Below are 14,440 nucleotides of genomic sequence, written 5' to 3' on the forward strand. Positions count from 1 at the left end.
TTAGCTACCTATGCTGTTGATTCCTGAAAGGTCCACTAGACAACAGCCACACCCTTCCCACCAGACTCTCATTCCTTTCACATGAAGCTCTTATGCATAACAAAGACAGAAAATGCAAGAAAAACTCAGCAGGTGTGACAGCATCTGTGGAGAGAAAGCAGAATCAACATTTCGGGTCCAGTGACCCTCCTTCCTCATGTTTTGTGCACATTGCTGGGTAACTCCAGCTGCCCGTTCAGGCATCAATGAGCATGAGTGACACAGTCATCGATTTTTATTTCCATTCAATAGAATTTTTGGGTGCTGAAAAAAAATGTCCAGGGTAAACAGAGTTACAGACGAGATTACACACTGGAGTCACATTAGGAAATTTAAATTTGTGTTTATTTTTGCTGGAAGAGCAATATAGGTGCCTTGTTACTGATATTCAAACTGAAATAATTACAGGTATCTGTGGGGAGGTATCAATCATCCAGCTTCATGATTCATATTAATAGTTTAGATAGCTTTCAGTTTTCAGAATTAAGTGTAGATAACTAGAAACGTACCCATAAAGCACCCGAATGCATATGCAAATCAAAGATGTTTGGATTGATTGCAGCTACAAGTTAACCTATATTCAAATTAAAAGTTAAAAATCACACAACACCCAGGCTATAGACCAAAAGGTTTATTTTTAACGTCATCCAATCACAAAGCAGTACCATCCGTGGTCTCAAAACGAATCATAACATTATCCTCAAACCAGCACAAGGTTCTGCACAATTAAAAGTAGCACCTCGGAAAAAAACTTAGATAATGGATGATCTAACTCCAAGCATGTAAAAGAACAAGAAGGTTCTCCAAAGATTTAAATTATGCACTTTGTTCCCAGATTGAGAGCTTGAAAACTATTAGAAAACATGGGTGTTGTTTGACAGATCCAGCAAGCTTTGATTTTTAAATTATTTATGTGGGCTACCCAATCAAATAACAGTTTTGAAGATAATATACGGGAAGCCCTCACTTAAAAGTTGTTGCTACTCTCCCAAAAAGCATAACTTTTAAGTAAAACAATTTTATGTAAAGCATCATTTACCAAAAGAATCAATGCTGTATCACAAAAATGGATGATTAAGGCAGAATTATAGAAACCCAAGTTTCTGCAACATCCAACTTGGGCTAATAAGTTACGCATAATATTTACACCACATCTTACATTAAATAGAATCTAAATATCTACCCTTGACTTTCCACAGCATTACATTATTGAATCCCGCACGATCAACATCATGGGAACTATCATTGACCAGAAACAGAACTGAACCTGTCATATAAAGTCACAGGGTAAAAACAATGACTGCAGATGCTGGAAACCAGTCTAGATTAGAGTGGTGCTGGAAAAGCACAGCAGGTCAGGCAGCATCCAAGGAGTGGTAAAAAGTCACAGTCCTACAGCACAGAGACAGGCCCTTTGGCCTAAACTGGTCCATGCTTACCAAAACGTCCATCCACGTTAACACCGTTCCCCTGCATTTGACCCATATCCTTCTACACCTTTCCTATCCACGTGTTTATCCAATTGCCTCTTACATATGTTGTTAATGTACTCGCCTCAACCACTTCCGCTGGGAGCTCATTCCATATGCACACCACCCTCTGTGGAAAAACGTTGCCCCACAGATTTCCTTTTAACCTTTCCTCTCTAACCTTAAACTGATGCCCTCTAGTTCTCGATTACCCAACCCTGGGAAAAAGATTGAGTGCATTCACCCTATCCATGCCTCTCATGACCTTACACCCTTCTATACGATCCCCTCTCAGTCTCCTACACTCTAAAGAAAAAAGACCTAGCGTGTCCAATCTCTCCCCATAACTCAGACGATTGAGGCCTGGCAACATCCGTGTAAACTTCTTGTGCATTTTTTCCGGTTTAATAACATCCTTCCTCCAGCAAGGTGACCAAAACAAAATGCAATACTCCAAGTGCGGCCTCACCAGTGTGCTGTACAACTGCAACATAACTTCCCAACTTCTATATTCAATGCCATGACTGATGTAGGCCAGTGTGCCAAAAGTCACCTTTACTGCCCTGTCTACCTATGACTCCACTTTCAGAAAACTGTGCACCTGACCTCCAAGGTCCTTCTGTTCCACTGCATTCCTTAAGGTCCTACAATTCACCATGAAACTCCTACCTTTATTTGATTTTCAAAAGTGCAAGACTTAGCTACATTAAGTTCCATTTGCCATTTCTCTGCCCACTTTCCTCATAAAATGGACAAGACACCCACATCCACACTCACATACTTTCGCTCTCACATACATTCCCTCACACATATTTGCTCACATTCTCTCTTCTCTCACTCTCTCCCACACACTTCCTCACATTGTTTCACAATCAATCTCTCTCTCTCACACCATCTTAGCCCAGATGGGGTTAGCATGGCTGGACACTTTTGGCCGAACGGCCTATCCCTTTGCTTTATGACTCTACGAAAGGTTAGACAGACTTGTCTTGTGTTCACTGTACTTTAGAATAGTAAGAGATGATTAAACATACATAATTCTAAGGGCTACTGTTTAAAATCAAAGAGCTCCCTTTGTAAACAGAGATGAGGCAACTCTTATCTCAGAAGGTCGTGAGTCTTTGGAGTGCTCTTCCTGAAAAGGTCATTGAAACAGAGTCCTTAAATATTTTAAAGGCAGGGGTGGATAGATTCTTATTAATCAAGAAGGTGAAAGGTAGGTGTGAAAATGTACTGAGGTTACAATCAGATCAGCATACTTTTATTGAATGGAAGAGCTGGTTCAAAGGAAGAGCTGAAGTGGCCTACTGCTACTCCACATTCATATGTAACCATTCACAGTTATTGACAGGACCAGCAGACAGACAGCCGTATCAAATAAATTAATGCAGTAGAACATGAACCTATAATAAACAACAGGCTCTGAGAAGAAAGTCTATTCAGTAAAACTATTTTACAAATTTTATGATGTGGAGGTGTCAGTGTTGGACTGAAGTAGACAAAGTTAAAAATCACACAACACCAGGTTATAGTCTAGCAGGTTTATTTGAAAATACTAGCTTTCAGAGCTCGTACTTCCAAATAAACCTGCTGGACTATAACCTGGTGTTGCGTGATTTTTAACTTACAAATTTTAGAATACAGGAATAAAACTATTATAAGTCAATCAAGGGAGAAGTATGAAAATGTGGGGACTGTAATTCACAGAAGCAGGAAGCTAATAGATATACTGCAAAGGTTACTTGCAACCTTAATTAGAATTTAAACATAACCATCATTTAATTCCCCTTACACAACAGCTGACTGTCCAAATATTACGCAATATTCACTTTACCTCCTGTCAGTTTAGTACGTTATCTTAATAGCAGCTCACTCAAGAATAGGATAACAAGGACAAAACTGTAGAATTTGTGGAATTTACACTTCAGTCCTCTTTGTCGCAAATATTTGTAGCACAAGAATATTGTGTGCCAGATCATTCCAGTCTCTACACGGAAATATCTAACCTATTGTGCAGCTGAATCAAAACAAATAATAAATACAGGTTTTTACTAACAATTGGAAACAAAGCAGTGTTCAAGGTTGAAGACGGTCACACCAGGGATATATTACCACAAATTTCAGTGATCTTCTCCATAACATGTTTCACTGCATAAGTTAATAACAGGTTGTAAATGTTCTGTTCTGTAAATGTTCTGTCAAGTACTGTACTTCCACAGCAACTAAAGGACAGTCCAATAGTTAATCAGCTGTCTGCAGCTCAACATGCACAACACGAAGTGTGGTTCTGATCAACACAGATGAATGGTCCCATTTCAATCAGGGAGTTTATAGATTTCAGGTGAAGCAACAATAATGAGATTAAATTTGTCTTCGAGAAAAGAGATGATTTTTTTTCAAACAGCAAGTTGTCATAGGCTGGAATGCAATTCCTGAAAGTGATAGCATAACTAATATTAAATTTCAAAAGGGAATTAAATTAAATACATGAAATCACTACATTTATTTGGGTTTAGGGAAAGAACCGGGACGGGAAAATATCAAATTGGGTAGCACTTTCAATAAGCATGAACATAATGGGCCAAATTACCTCATTCTACCCTGTATCATTCCAGGAAAAGGAGAAGGGAAGAGTGATAGTGAAGAAGAGAAAATGAGTACCTGAAAGGACAGGGCAGCTGCAGAGTTGGAGCCAAGTACACTGTTCTCGTGATCCAAGAGTAACAGGATGGAACAATCATTTTGATGGAATTATGAAGCTGCAACAGCTAAACATTAGGAATACTGGTTTGAATTTCATTAATACCTACTCCTTCAGCCAGCAGTCAATAATCCAACATAGGCAACTTCCTGTTAAAGTGCTTGTGTCGTACTCATGGGCACATCATTCAGGCCCACCAGGTTGTAGCTTTTGAACAATGTTTCTATCTCAAACAGTAAGCATTGGTCAGGCCTCAGTGGTAGTCATAAGGCAACTGTATCGAACTGTCTTCAGAACTGATGAAGAATCATACCAGTTAAGTCTATTTCTCTCTCCACAGATGCTGCCATACATATTGAGTTTTACTAGGGTAACGTTTGAATTCTTCTTTATATTAGCTGTCAATCTCTTCCCATATTCTCAATCCATCCCTAATTTCCTTTCTTGTTAGCCCTCTGAACATTCAATGGTAAACCTGACACTCTCTTGCACGGTCAGCTTGGCACATGTCATATGCCTCGTCTTTGGCATCATTTTACTCTCTAACTCTTGCATCATCTAGAGGGGTCTGGCTTTTGGAAAAGTACCTCAGCAGTATCCTAATCATCTCCTCTGAAAGCGGTCCATTGATCCTTTACAGTTTTGCATGCCAATCTTTCATTCTAATTTACCTGGGACAGATCTGTCCTGAAATTGGCCATCCTCTAAGCATTAGATTAGATTCCCTACCAACCAATCCACACTGACCCTCCGAAGAGTAACCCACCCAGAATCAATACCCATATTTACCCCTGACTAACACACCTAACTCTATGGGCAATTTAGCATGACCAATTCACCTAGCCTACACATCTTTGAACTGTGGGAGGAAACTGGAGCACCCAGAGGAAACCCACACAGACACGGGGAGAATGTGCAAACTCCACACAGACAGTCGCCCGAGGCGGGAATCGAATCTGGGTCCCTGGTGCTGTGAGGCAGCAGTGGTAACCATTGATCTACCATGCCACCCATATAGATAATCTAGTTTTGCCCTCCCCTTTTTTATGGCAGTCAGCCACAGCTCAACCATAAGTTGTGGACCGGGCTGGAGAGACTAAATGGCTACTCCTTTTTCTTTGCACTTAATGTACCCTTTCACTACCACTCATTCCTTTTGAATTCAACCCAAACCTGACAGAAAGGGTGCATTTTGTCTGTACAAACCAAAAATCCTAAGTAGTGAGACCCCAAAATACAAGGATCAGTGTTAGATTCTTTTTCTGGAGATCCTTACACCCTTGGTGCAACTGCAACATGCCAACTTCTGTGAACAACCAAAATTTTATTAAGCAAGTACAAGCTTTCTGGAGGACCCCTTAACACACTTCACAGGGCTTGCGGAGCAGTGTCAAAGATCTCTCTGAACAAAGGAAACAATTCTTCCTTTATACAGTACAAGAGTTTCACGTTACAGTCAGTAATGCCCACAAGACAACTCCCAGCCACTCCCCCACAGTCACAAGACACAATGCAGTGACCTGTTTCCAGAAACAATGCAACGTAAATCATCCCTTAATAGCCAGATCTGTTGTAAATTGTTTTTTTATCTACAGGATGTGGTTAGAATTTAACTGCAATGTTCTTATTGATTTATGAATAGGGGATGATCGTGTTAATTCTTTTACTTTGAATAGCTAGGAAATGGCCATGCAAATGGCTCTGAATGGCAAGAGGTGAGAATGTAAACTCTTTACATTCCATCTGTAAGACAGAGACATACCACCCTACCCCTGGGACATCCAATTTCCTGCCGGTCAGCAAAGCAAATTAACCCTTTAATATCTCACCAGTACCTCAAACATCAAATATATAACTACAACACAAAAATTGGGCAAGGGCTTTTAAACTACCTCTACCTTGGTATCAAACACAAGCTTCTACTAGAGCTGCCTATTCTCAGTTATAGTAAGTCACTTATCACAGTAAAGCTCGGAGAAATGTGGATTACATCAATGTCACAAACGGCCAAAGCAGAGTTTTGAATTCGTCTTCAACTAATTTCTCAAAATAATTGCACCAACATTATCACAATTCATATTGCAGGGATGACCCCAGATTTGACATGCTTTATTCCCTTTGATATAACCAGGGTAAACTTGAGTAATGCATTTTGCCTTTCAGCTGTGAAGACTTTCATACAAAGACCATGGATAAGGTTGTTACCATTAATTATCAGGAAATAATCAGCTAAAGATTCTGATAAAAACATGTTTTCAGTTTCACATGTTTCACAATGCTGCTTGGTCATAGTAGCCTCAACAATTAATTACTCAATCACAGACTTCACACAATGTACTCAATATTAATTATCGCTTGTATTTATTAGTATAAATACAAGTATATATGCAAGCATTTATTCTTCGAGCCATAAAATAGTGTAAAATATAATACTAATCCAAATAAACACTATGAAGAAAGTAACTTTGCTTTGATAGCTACTGCAGACTGCAAATCTAATCATACTTGTATCTCGTAATAATTAAGAATTATGTAACATGCTGCCACCACTAGAGGGTGGGATATGATGACCAGAAGTAACGACCACTACATATTTACCAAACAATGATGGAATATTCCAGGATAGTGCCCAAACATCATTTTATCATTTAGTATTCCCAAAGGATGCAACGTTCATATGCTGGTTATGAAGAAAATAATTAAAATTTGTGATCTTTACTGCAGTATTGTTTGCTTAAAGTTAACGTAAATACAGTTTCAGGTATCCATCTTTTGCCACTATTCTCAATTGATTAAAACTACAAGCTTGCTTATCCATTCATTTTCAGAGTGCTGCAGTTCATTAAATCAACAGTGCTGGACATCATGTTCATACTGTTCACAACAATAACTGAATTATAATATACATACTGCTCGACAAGGTCACAGTTCCTTCATGTCTTAAGGGGCTTGACAGGGTAAATACTGAGAGGATGTTTCCCCTCATGAAAGTGTCTAACACCAGACAGCATCATCTTAGAATAAAGGGGTGCCAATTTAAGACTGAGATGAGGAGGAATTTCTTCTCTCAGTGGGTTGAGTGTCTTTGAAACTCCTTATCCCAAGACCTATGGGAGCAGAGGCATTGTGTGCACCTAAGGCTAAGAAAGATTCTTGATCAGTGGGAAAATTAAGGGTAATGGAGAAAATGGATGAGGATTGCTGGATCAGCCATGCTCCTACTGAATGTTGGAGTACGTCTGAGGGGCAAAACAGTTCCCATTCCTTATGGTCTTAGGTGTATTCCAGCTCTAAATGTTTCAGAACTGAACAGTCAACCATACCTTCCCTTCTCCAAGAATGCTGCCTGACTTCCTAAAAGAAGAGGGAGAAATGACAGCAGGAAATCTCTTTACTAGCAGAAGGATGGCACCACAACACAATATGATCCAATGCGAGTACTACCATCTGTTATCAGGAAACAGTGAGGCCTCATCCCAGCTTGCACTGGAAGAGCTCTAGCAATAACCTGGTCTGGATGTGTTCAGCACAGACAGTGGGATCAGAAAGTAACTACACCCTCAATCTATCACTTTCCTGCCTTTCACACAAGCATTAAACTCAGCCAAAAACAAAATTAGTGCAACAAATATTTTGCAATATTTTACTCTAACATGGACAAATGGTGCTACTCCTTAGTGAATAAGTCACTGTAGAAGCAGATATTTTAAGCATCAAACATCTTAAAATACCACAACTAGCTAAGTCCGACAACCCCGGATAGTTAACAGCTTAAATACTGATCACATGGCCTACAGAGAGTACCCAGGGTCTGACAGCTCAGTAGATTGTTGCAGTGATGAATTCATGGCCAAATTCTCTCCAGTCAATTCCTAACTTGGGCTCTGTTGAGTTCTCACTGAGAAAGTGTCATAGTCAGGTACAGTTTCTCAAAGCAACATTCTGGTGTGAATTCAGTGACAGAAACAAGATTTATCCAGCAATTTTTACTGGCAGTGATGGCCCTTTCAAGAAAGGATGCATTTAAGTACTTGATAAACACTTTATGCATTTAAGGATTCAGTTAAACTGGCACTTGAACAGCTTATTTGTGAGTATAACATAGTTGGCAGGTATCTAATACTTCCACCTTGACAGCACCAGTGTATGAGGCACCACCATTGTCTCAACTGAATCTGCTCCTGTGGACTCTTCAGTTGCCTCGAAATTCCCAGGACTGGACTCAATTGTCTGTCAGCATTAATTACAAATTCCCTTTTCAACATAACTTTCCAACAAACTGGGCCAGCATTAGGAAATCAGAGTTGATAAAGTACAGATATGTGCTCAAGAAGACACATCTGGAGGTAGAGTTCAACACTGTCACCCTCATTGAGTTGAGTGAAACCATTTAACACAGAACATACAGAACTTATCTAATTCTGTCAACTATTAAACATTCCTTTCATCGTTTAACATTTTCATCATTTAACATCCTAGATAACAGAAATACTATTGGTTTAGGAGATTTGTTTTGCAGGATTCTTACCTTTCCTAAGGTAACGTCAGAGAGACCAGACTTCTTCAGGAACAATGCTGCTTCATTTGGCCCAACCTTTCCTGTATGAGCTGGATCCACCTATAAACAGAAACACCTATTCAGCACACATCAGTCACTCCCTGCACAAACACTTGCCTCTCTTGTATCTCTAAAATTTTCTGCACAAATTGCTACCAAATTCAAAACTGAATATAATGTAAAATAATAAATTTAAATTTCATTATTGGCTCATCGATTCATCAGAAGGCTGCAAATTCTAGCCAAACGTCAGAGATTTTAGCACATAATCTGAGCTGGTATTCAGTGTATTACTGAGGAAGTGTTGCAATGTCGGGAGTGCTGTATTTCAAATCAGATGTTAATCCTGAACACCCAGCTGCCTTCCCATAGGAATGTAAAACTTGCCACAGCATTATTTAAAGAGAACTAAGACATTCTTTTGTTGTTGTGAGCTATATTTGCCGTTCAACCAAGACCTAAAACATATGATCATTTACTTCATCCATATTTGCATGTTTTCCATATTATAACACCAACAACAGCCCAAAGGTAGTTCATTACCTATAAAATGCTTTGGAACATCTCAAGATGATGATGGATGCTAGAAAAATTCATGTTGCCTTTTGTTTTAAGTTGCTATTAAAATATGATTTGAAAAGGAGCTGAAACCTTGTATACTTTTTGTTGAATTAGGTTTACAATTTTGCAATATTTGACACTACTTTGCAGTCACCTTGAATCTAAACACCCAGTGCAGCTCCACCCATTTACTGCTTAACATTTGAATGCTACAAATACTTAATTAGAACTTTATGCAAAAAAATGTTCTAAACATCTCACATGAGAATTACCAAAACCTGTTAGACTGGATTGTAATAAGCAAAACTTTCAACTTAACCAATTTCATTCAGGTTTATCTTCCCTACAAAGTAGAACAGGTAGAAAGTCAACATTCAATTACTCGGTGATGATGGCAGAATTCTGGCGACGTAAGCTTCAAATTGCCCTCAAAAAACAGTTGTAGTCATATCCTCATAAATTTGAAACAATTTTTCAAACATCCATAGAACACAATATACAAGCCTCCACGGTCAGATCAAAGAGTGCAATGAAGTATTGTTGATGTTATTCAGCTATATTTTTCTTGGATATTAATTGCAACAAATGACTGGTGTCACAGGTTCCTATGGAAGAACTAAAACCACAGCCTGTCTCTGGGAAGCTTTCTTAAGCTACAGGAAATGGGCAATTCAGGACGATCTGTGTCAGGAATTCCCCTGCAATAAACAAGATGGAAATATCTTCATAATTTCCATAGCACGATTTATCTCCCTATTTGAAGGCAGTTACAGTTATCACATTTCTCAAGTTGGAAACTTACATTCCCTACTTTTGGGGTTGGGGCAGATGCAGGGTGAGCATTTAGAGTTCTTTTTTTTTCCCCACATCCATAGGATTGATGTCAGTAAAACCTTGCCAGCAGTAAAAAATCTCAGCTGGAAAAGCATCAGTGCTGCAGGCTTTGTAGTTTCTTATCTGTTTGGCTTTTTTTTGTGTGTATTTTTCCTTAATAGCAGATCATCATTCGATTCCACCAGAGTTCTGGGGGGTAGCCTGGTGACTATCAGCAGCCACTGTGGATTCAAGTTGGAGCTTTTTGAAAATGTCCTTTTCACCACTGACAGTTGGTACTGTTAGCTGAAGAGGGAAAACATCACCCTGTGACCAAAGGAATTTGGTCCTCCAAAATTGGTCTGCAGCCAAGCAAGGCTACATGATGGCCTGATGCTATTTACAATTGACCTGACATTGGTTACTCACTTCCAAAATGATTGGTATTCAAATATTTGTCAACAATAAATGCCACTTGGATAGAAAACCATTCAACCTCATTCATTGCAATGTCAAAACTAAACAAACCACAACAGATATAAAAGACCATAAGATATAGAAGTGGAAGCAAGGCCATTCAGCCCTCCACAAAGACCCACGCTATGCCAATGACTACATTGCTAATGCACATTCTAAACCAGTTTGTGAAACATTTTCAACCTCTTCAATTCTCCAAAGGAAATCAGTCTATCCTTATCAAAATAAAACTCAGGTGAACCTAGAAATGGACAGTCGAACATTGCATCTTTCTTAAATATTGAAGAAAATTTGAGAATATGATAGATATTTCTATGCCTCGATAGTCAGCAGTAAAAAGGCTACCATTGGCGAAGAGATTCAACACCAAACTGGCTGCTCTTAATTAAGCCTTTCATAGACTACAACAGTGAGTGCTTAACAATAAACACCTCCTGAAGTGTTCTACTGCACAGAATAGTTGTCATCACTATGCTCCTGCACAGCACTGAGACCCAGACTATATACCACTGATGCATAAGAGCATTAGAGAAATTCCACCAACATTATCTCCACTCCTCCTCCATTTGAACATGCAACTGTCCTTCTTGAAACCAGTTCCACAAGCATTTAAACATGACTGCTCAGTGGTTGGCACTGCTGCCTCACAGTGCTAGGGACCAGGGTTCAATTCCAACATCAGGCAACTGTCTTTGAAAACACTGCACATTCTCCCTGTGTCCGCATGCATTTTCTCTGGGTGTTCCGGTTTCCTCCCACAATCCAAAGACTTGCAGGGTAGGTGGAATGGCCATATTAAATTGTCCATAGTGTCCAGGAATATGTTGATTGGATGGCTTGTCCATAGAACATGCAGGGATACAGAGATGGGATGGGTCTGGGGGGATGCTCTTTGGAGGGTTGATGTGGACAGGATGAGCCAAATGGCCTGCTTCCACACTGTACGGAGTCTAAAACATCTCAAAATCAACTTCAATGTTCTGTGTCTAAATGGCTTGAAATCATCTCCCCACAGCAACTTTTTTAATACTCAGGGAATGAGGGCATCACTGGACAGGCCAGCATTTAGTGGCCATCTCGCTGGAGGGTAGTTAAGAGTCAACCACAGATATGGGTCTGGAGTCACATATACGCCACACCAGGTAAGGATGGCAGTTTCCTTCCCTAAAGGGCATTAATGAACTAGATGAATTTTTCCCAACATTCAACAATGGATTTGTGGTTAATATTAGACACTTAATTCCAGACTTGTTTTATTGAATTCAAATTCCACCAACTACCGTGGTGGGATTCGAACTTAAGTCTCCAAACATAGAACAATACAGCACAGTACAGGCCCTTCAGCCTTCGATGTTGTGCCGACCTTACATCTTACTCTTAAGATCAAACTAACTTCCATACCCTTCAATGTACTATCTTCCAAGAGTCGCTTAAATGTCCCTAATGTATCTGACTCTACCACCACTGCTGGCAGTGCCTTCCACGCACTCACCACTCTACATCTGACATCTCCCCAAACCTTCCACCAATTACCTTAAAATTATGACCCCTCGTGATAGCCAGTTCCACCCTTGGAAAACATTTCTGACTATCCACACTATCTATGCCTCTCATCATCTTGTACACTTCTATCAAGTCACCTTTCATCTTTCTTTGCTCAATGAGAAAAGCCCCAGCTCCCTCAACCTTCCTTCATAAGTCATGCCCTCCAACTAGGCAGCATCCTGGTAAATCTCCTCTGCACCCTCTCTAAAGCTTCCAAACCCTTCCTATAATGAGGCGACCAGAACTGAACACAATATTCCAAGTGTGTTTTAACCAGGGCTCTATACAGCATAAACTCGCGGATCTTAAACTCCATCCACCAGCTAATGAAAGCCAACACATCATATGCTTTCTTAACAACCCTCTCAACTTGGGTGGCAAGTTTGAGGGATCAATGAACATGGACCCCAAAATTCCTCTGCTCCTCCACACTGCCAACAATCTGGACTTTAACCCGATATTTGACATTCAATTCGATCTTCCAAATGAATCACTTCACACTTTTGCAGGTTGAACTCCGTCTGCCATTTCTCAGCACGGTTCTGCAAACTGTCGATGTCCGCTTGCAACCTACAACAGCCCTCCACACTATCCAAAAATCCACCAACCTTTGAGTCATCAGTTAACTTACTAACCTACCCTTCCACTTCCTCACCCAAATCACAAGCAAGTCAAACAAATCAGGGTAGGAAGGGACAAAGCAGAGAACAAGGTAGGACTGATAAATTAAACTGCATTTATTTCAATGCAAAAGGCCTAATAGGGAAGACAGATGAATTCAGGGCATGGTTAGGAATATGAGACTGGGATATCATAGCAATTACAGAGATGTGGTTCAGGGATGGGCAGGACTGGCGGCTTAATGCTCCAGGATACAAATGCTACAGGAAGGACAAAAAGGGAGGCAAGAGAGGAAGGGGTGTGGAGCTTTTGATCAGGGATAGCATTACAGCTGTACTGAGGGAGGATATTCCTGGAAATACATCCAGGGAAATTATTTGGGTTGAACTGAGAAATAAGAAAGGGATGATCACCTTATTGGGATTGTATTATGGATCCCCTAATAGTCAGAGGGATATTGAGAAACAAATTTGAAAGGAGATCTCAGTTATCTGTAAGACTAATAGGGTGGCTATGGTAGGGTATTTTAACTTTCCAAACATTGACTGGGACTGCCATCGTGTTAAAGGTTTAGATGGAGAGGAATTTGTTCAGTGTGTACAAAAAAAAATTCTGATTCAGTATGTGGACCTACTCTTGGGAAATAAGAGCAGGTGACTGAGGTGTCAGCGGGGGAGCACTTTGGGGCCAGCAGCCGTAATACTATTAGTATTAAAATAGTGACGGAAAAGGATAGACCAGATATAAAAGTTGAAGTTCTAAATTGGAGAAAGGCCAATTTTGACAGTATTAGACAAGAACTTTCAAAAGCTGATTGAGGGCAGATGTTCACAGGTAAAGGGATGGCTGGAAAATGGGAAGCCTTCACAAATGAGATAACAGAGAGTCCAGAGACAGTATATTGCTGTTCGGGTGAAAGGGAAGGCTGGTAGGTATAGGGAACGCTGAACGACTAAAGAAATTCATGGTTTGGTTAAGAAAAAGAAGGAAGCACATGTCAGGTATAGACAGGATAGATCAAGTGAATCCTTAGGAGAAAGTGAGGACTGCAGATGCTGGGGATCAGAGCCGAAACAATGCGTTGCTGGAAAAGCGCAGCAGGTCAGGCAGCGTCGACATTTCGGGCTGAAGAAGGGCTTATGCCCAAAACATCGTTTCTCCTGCTCCTTGGATGCTGCCTGACCTGCTGCACTTTTCCAGCAACACATTTTTCAGCAAGTGATCCTTAGAAGAGCATAAAGACAGCAGGAGTAAAGTTAAGAGGGAAGTCAGGAGGGCAAAAAGGGGACACAAGATAGCTTTGGCAAATAGAGTAAAAGAGAATTCAAAGGGTTTTTCCTAGGTAACTAGGGAGAGAATAGGACCCCTCAAAGATCAGTAAGACAGCCTGTGTGTGCAACACTAGTAGTTATGAGGGAGATACTAAACGAGTATTTTGCATCAGTATTTACTGTGGAAAAGGACATGGAAGACATAGAATGTAGTGAAATAGATGGTGACATCTTGAAAAATGTCCATGTTACAGAGGAGCAAGTGTTGGATGTCTTCAAACGCATAAAGGTGGATAAATCCCCAGGACCTGATCAGGTGTACCCTAGAACTCTGTGGGAAGCTAGGGAAGTGATTGCTGGGCCTCTTGCTGAGATATTTGTATCA

At 40.2% G+C, this 14,440-nt stretch overlaps 1 protein-coding gene across 8 annotated transcripts in view; it reads right to left on the reverse strand.

Moving 5' to 3' along the window:
• The window catches only part of eps15l1a (epidermal growth factor receptor pathway substrate 15-like 1a), a 377,875-nt gene that overhangs the window by 256,798 nt on the left and 106,637 nt on the right, over nucleotides 1-14,440 (reverse strand). For all 8 annotated transcript variants that reach the window (XM_072593645.1, XM_072593644.1, XM_072593643.1 and 5 more), the window contains exon 3: nucleotides 8,738-8,827. In XM_072593645.1, the coding sequence (XP_072449746.1) occupies nucleotides 8,738-8,827 (90 nt within the window). The remainder of the gene's footprint in view (nucleotides 1-8,737; nucleotides 8,828-14,440) is intronic.

The sequence above is a fragment of the Chiloscyllium punctatum genome, chromosome 24, assembly GCF_047496795.1.
Source record: "Chiloscyllium punctatum isolate Juve2018m chromosome 24, sChiPun1.3, whole genome shotgun sequence".
Classification (NCBI taxonomy): domain Eukaryota; kingdom Metazoa; phylum Chordata; class Chondrichthyes; order Orectolobiformes; family Hemiscylliidae; genus Chiloscyllium; species Chiloscyllium punctatum.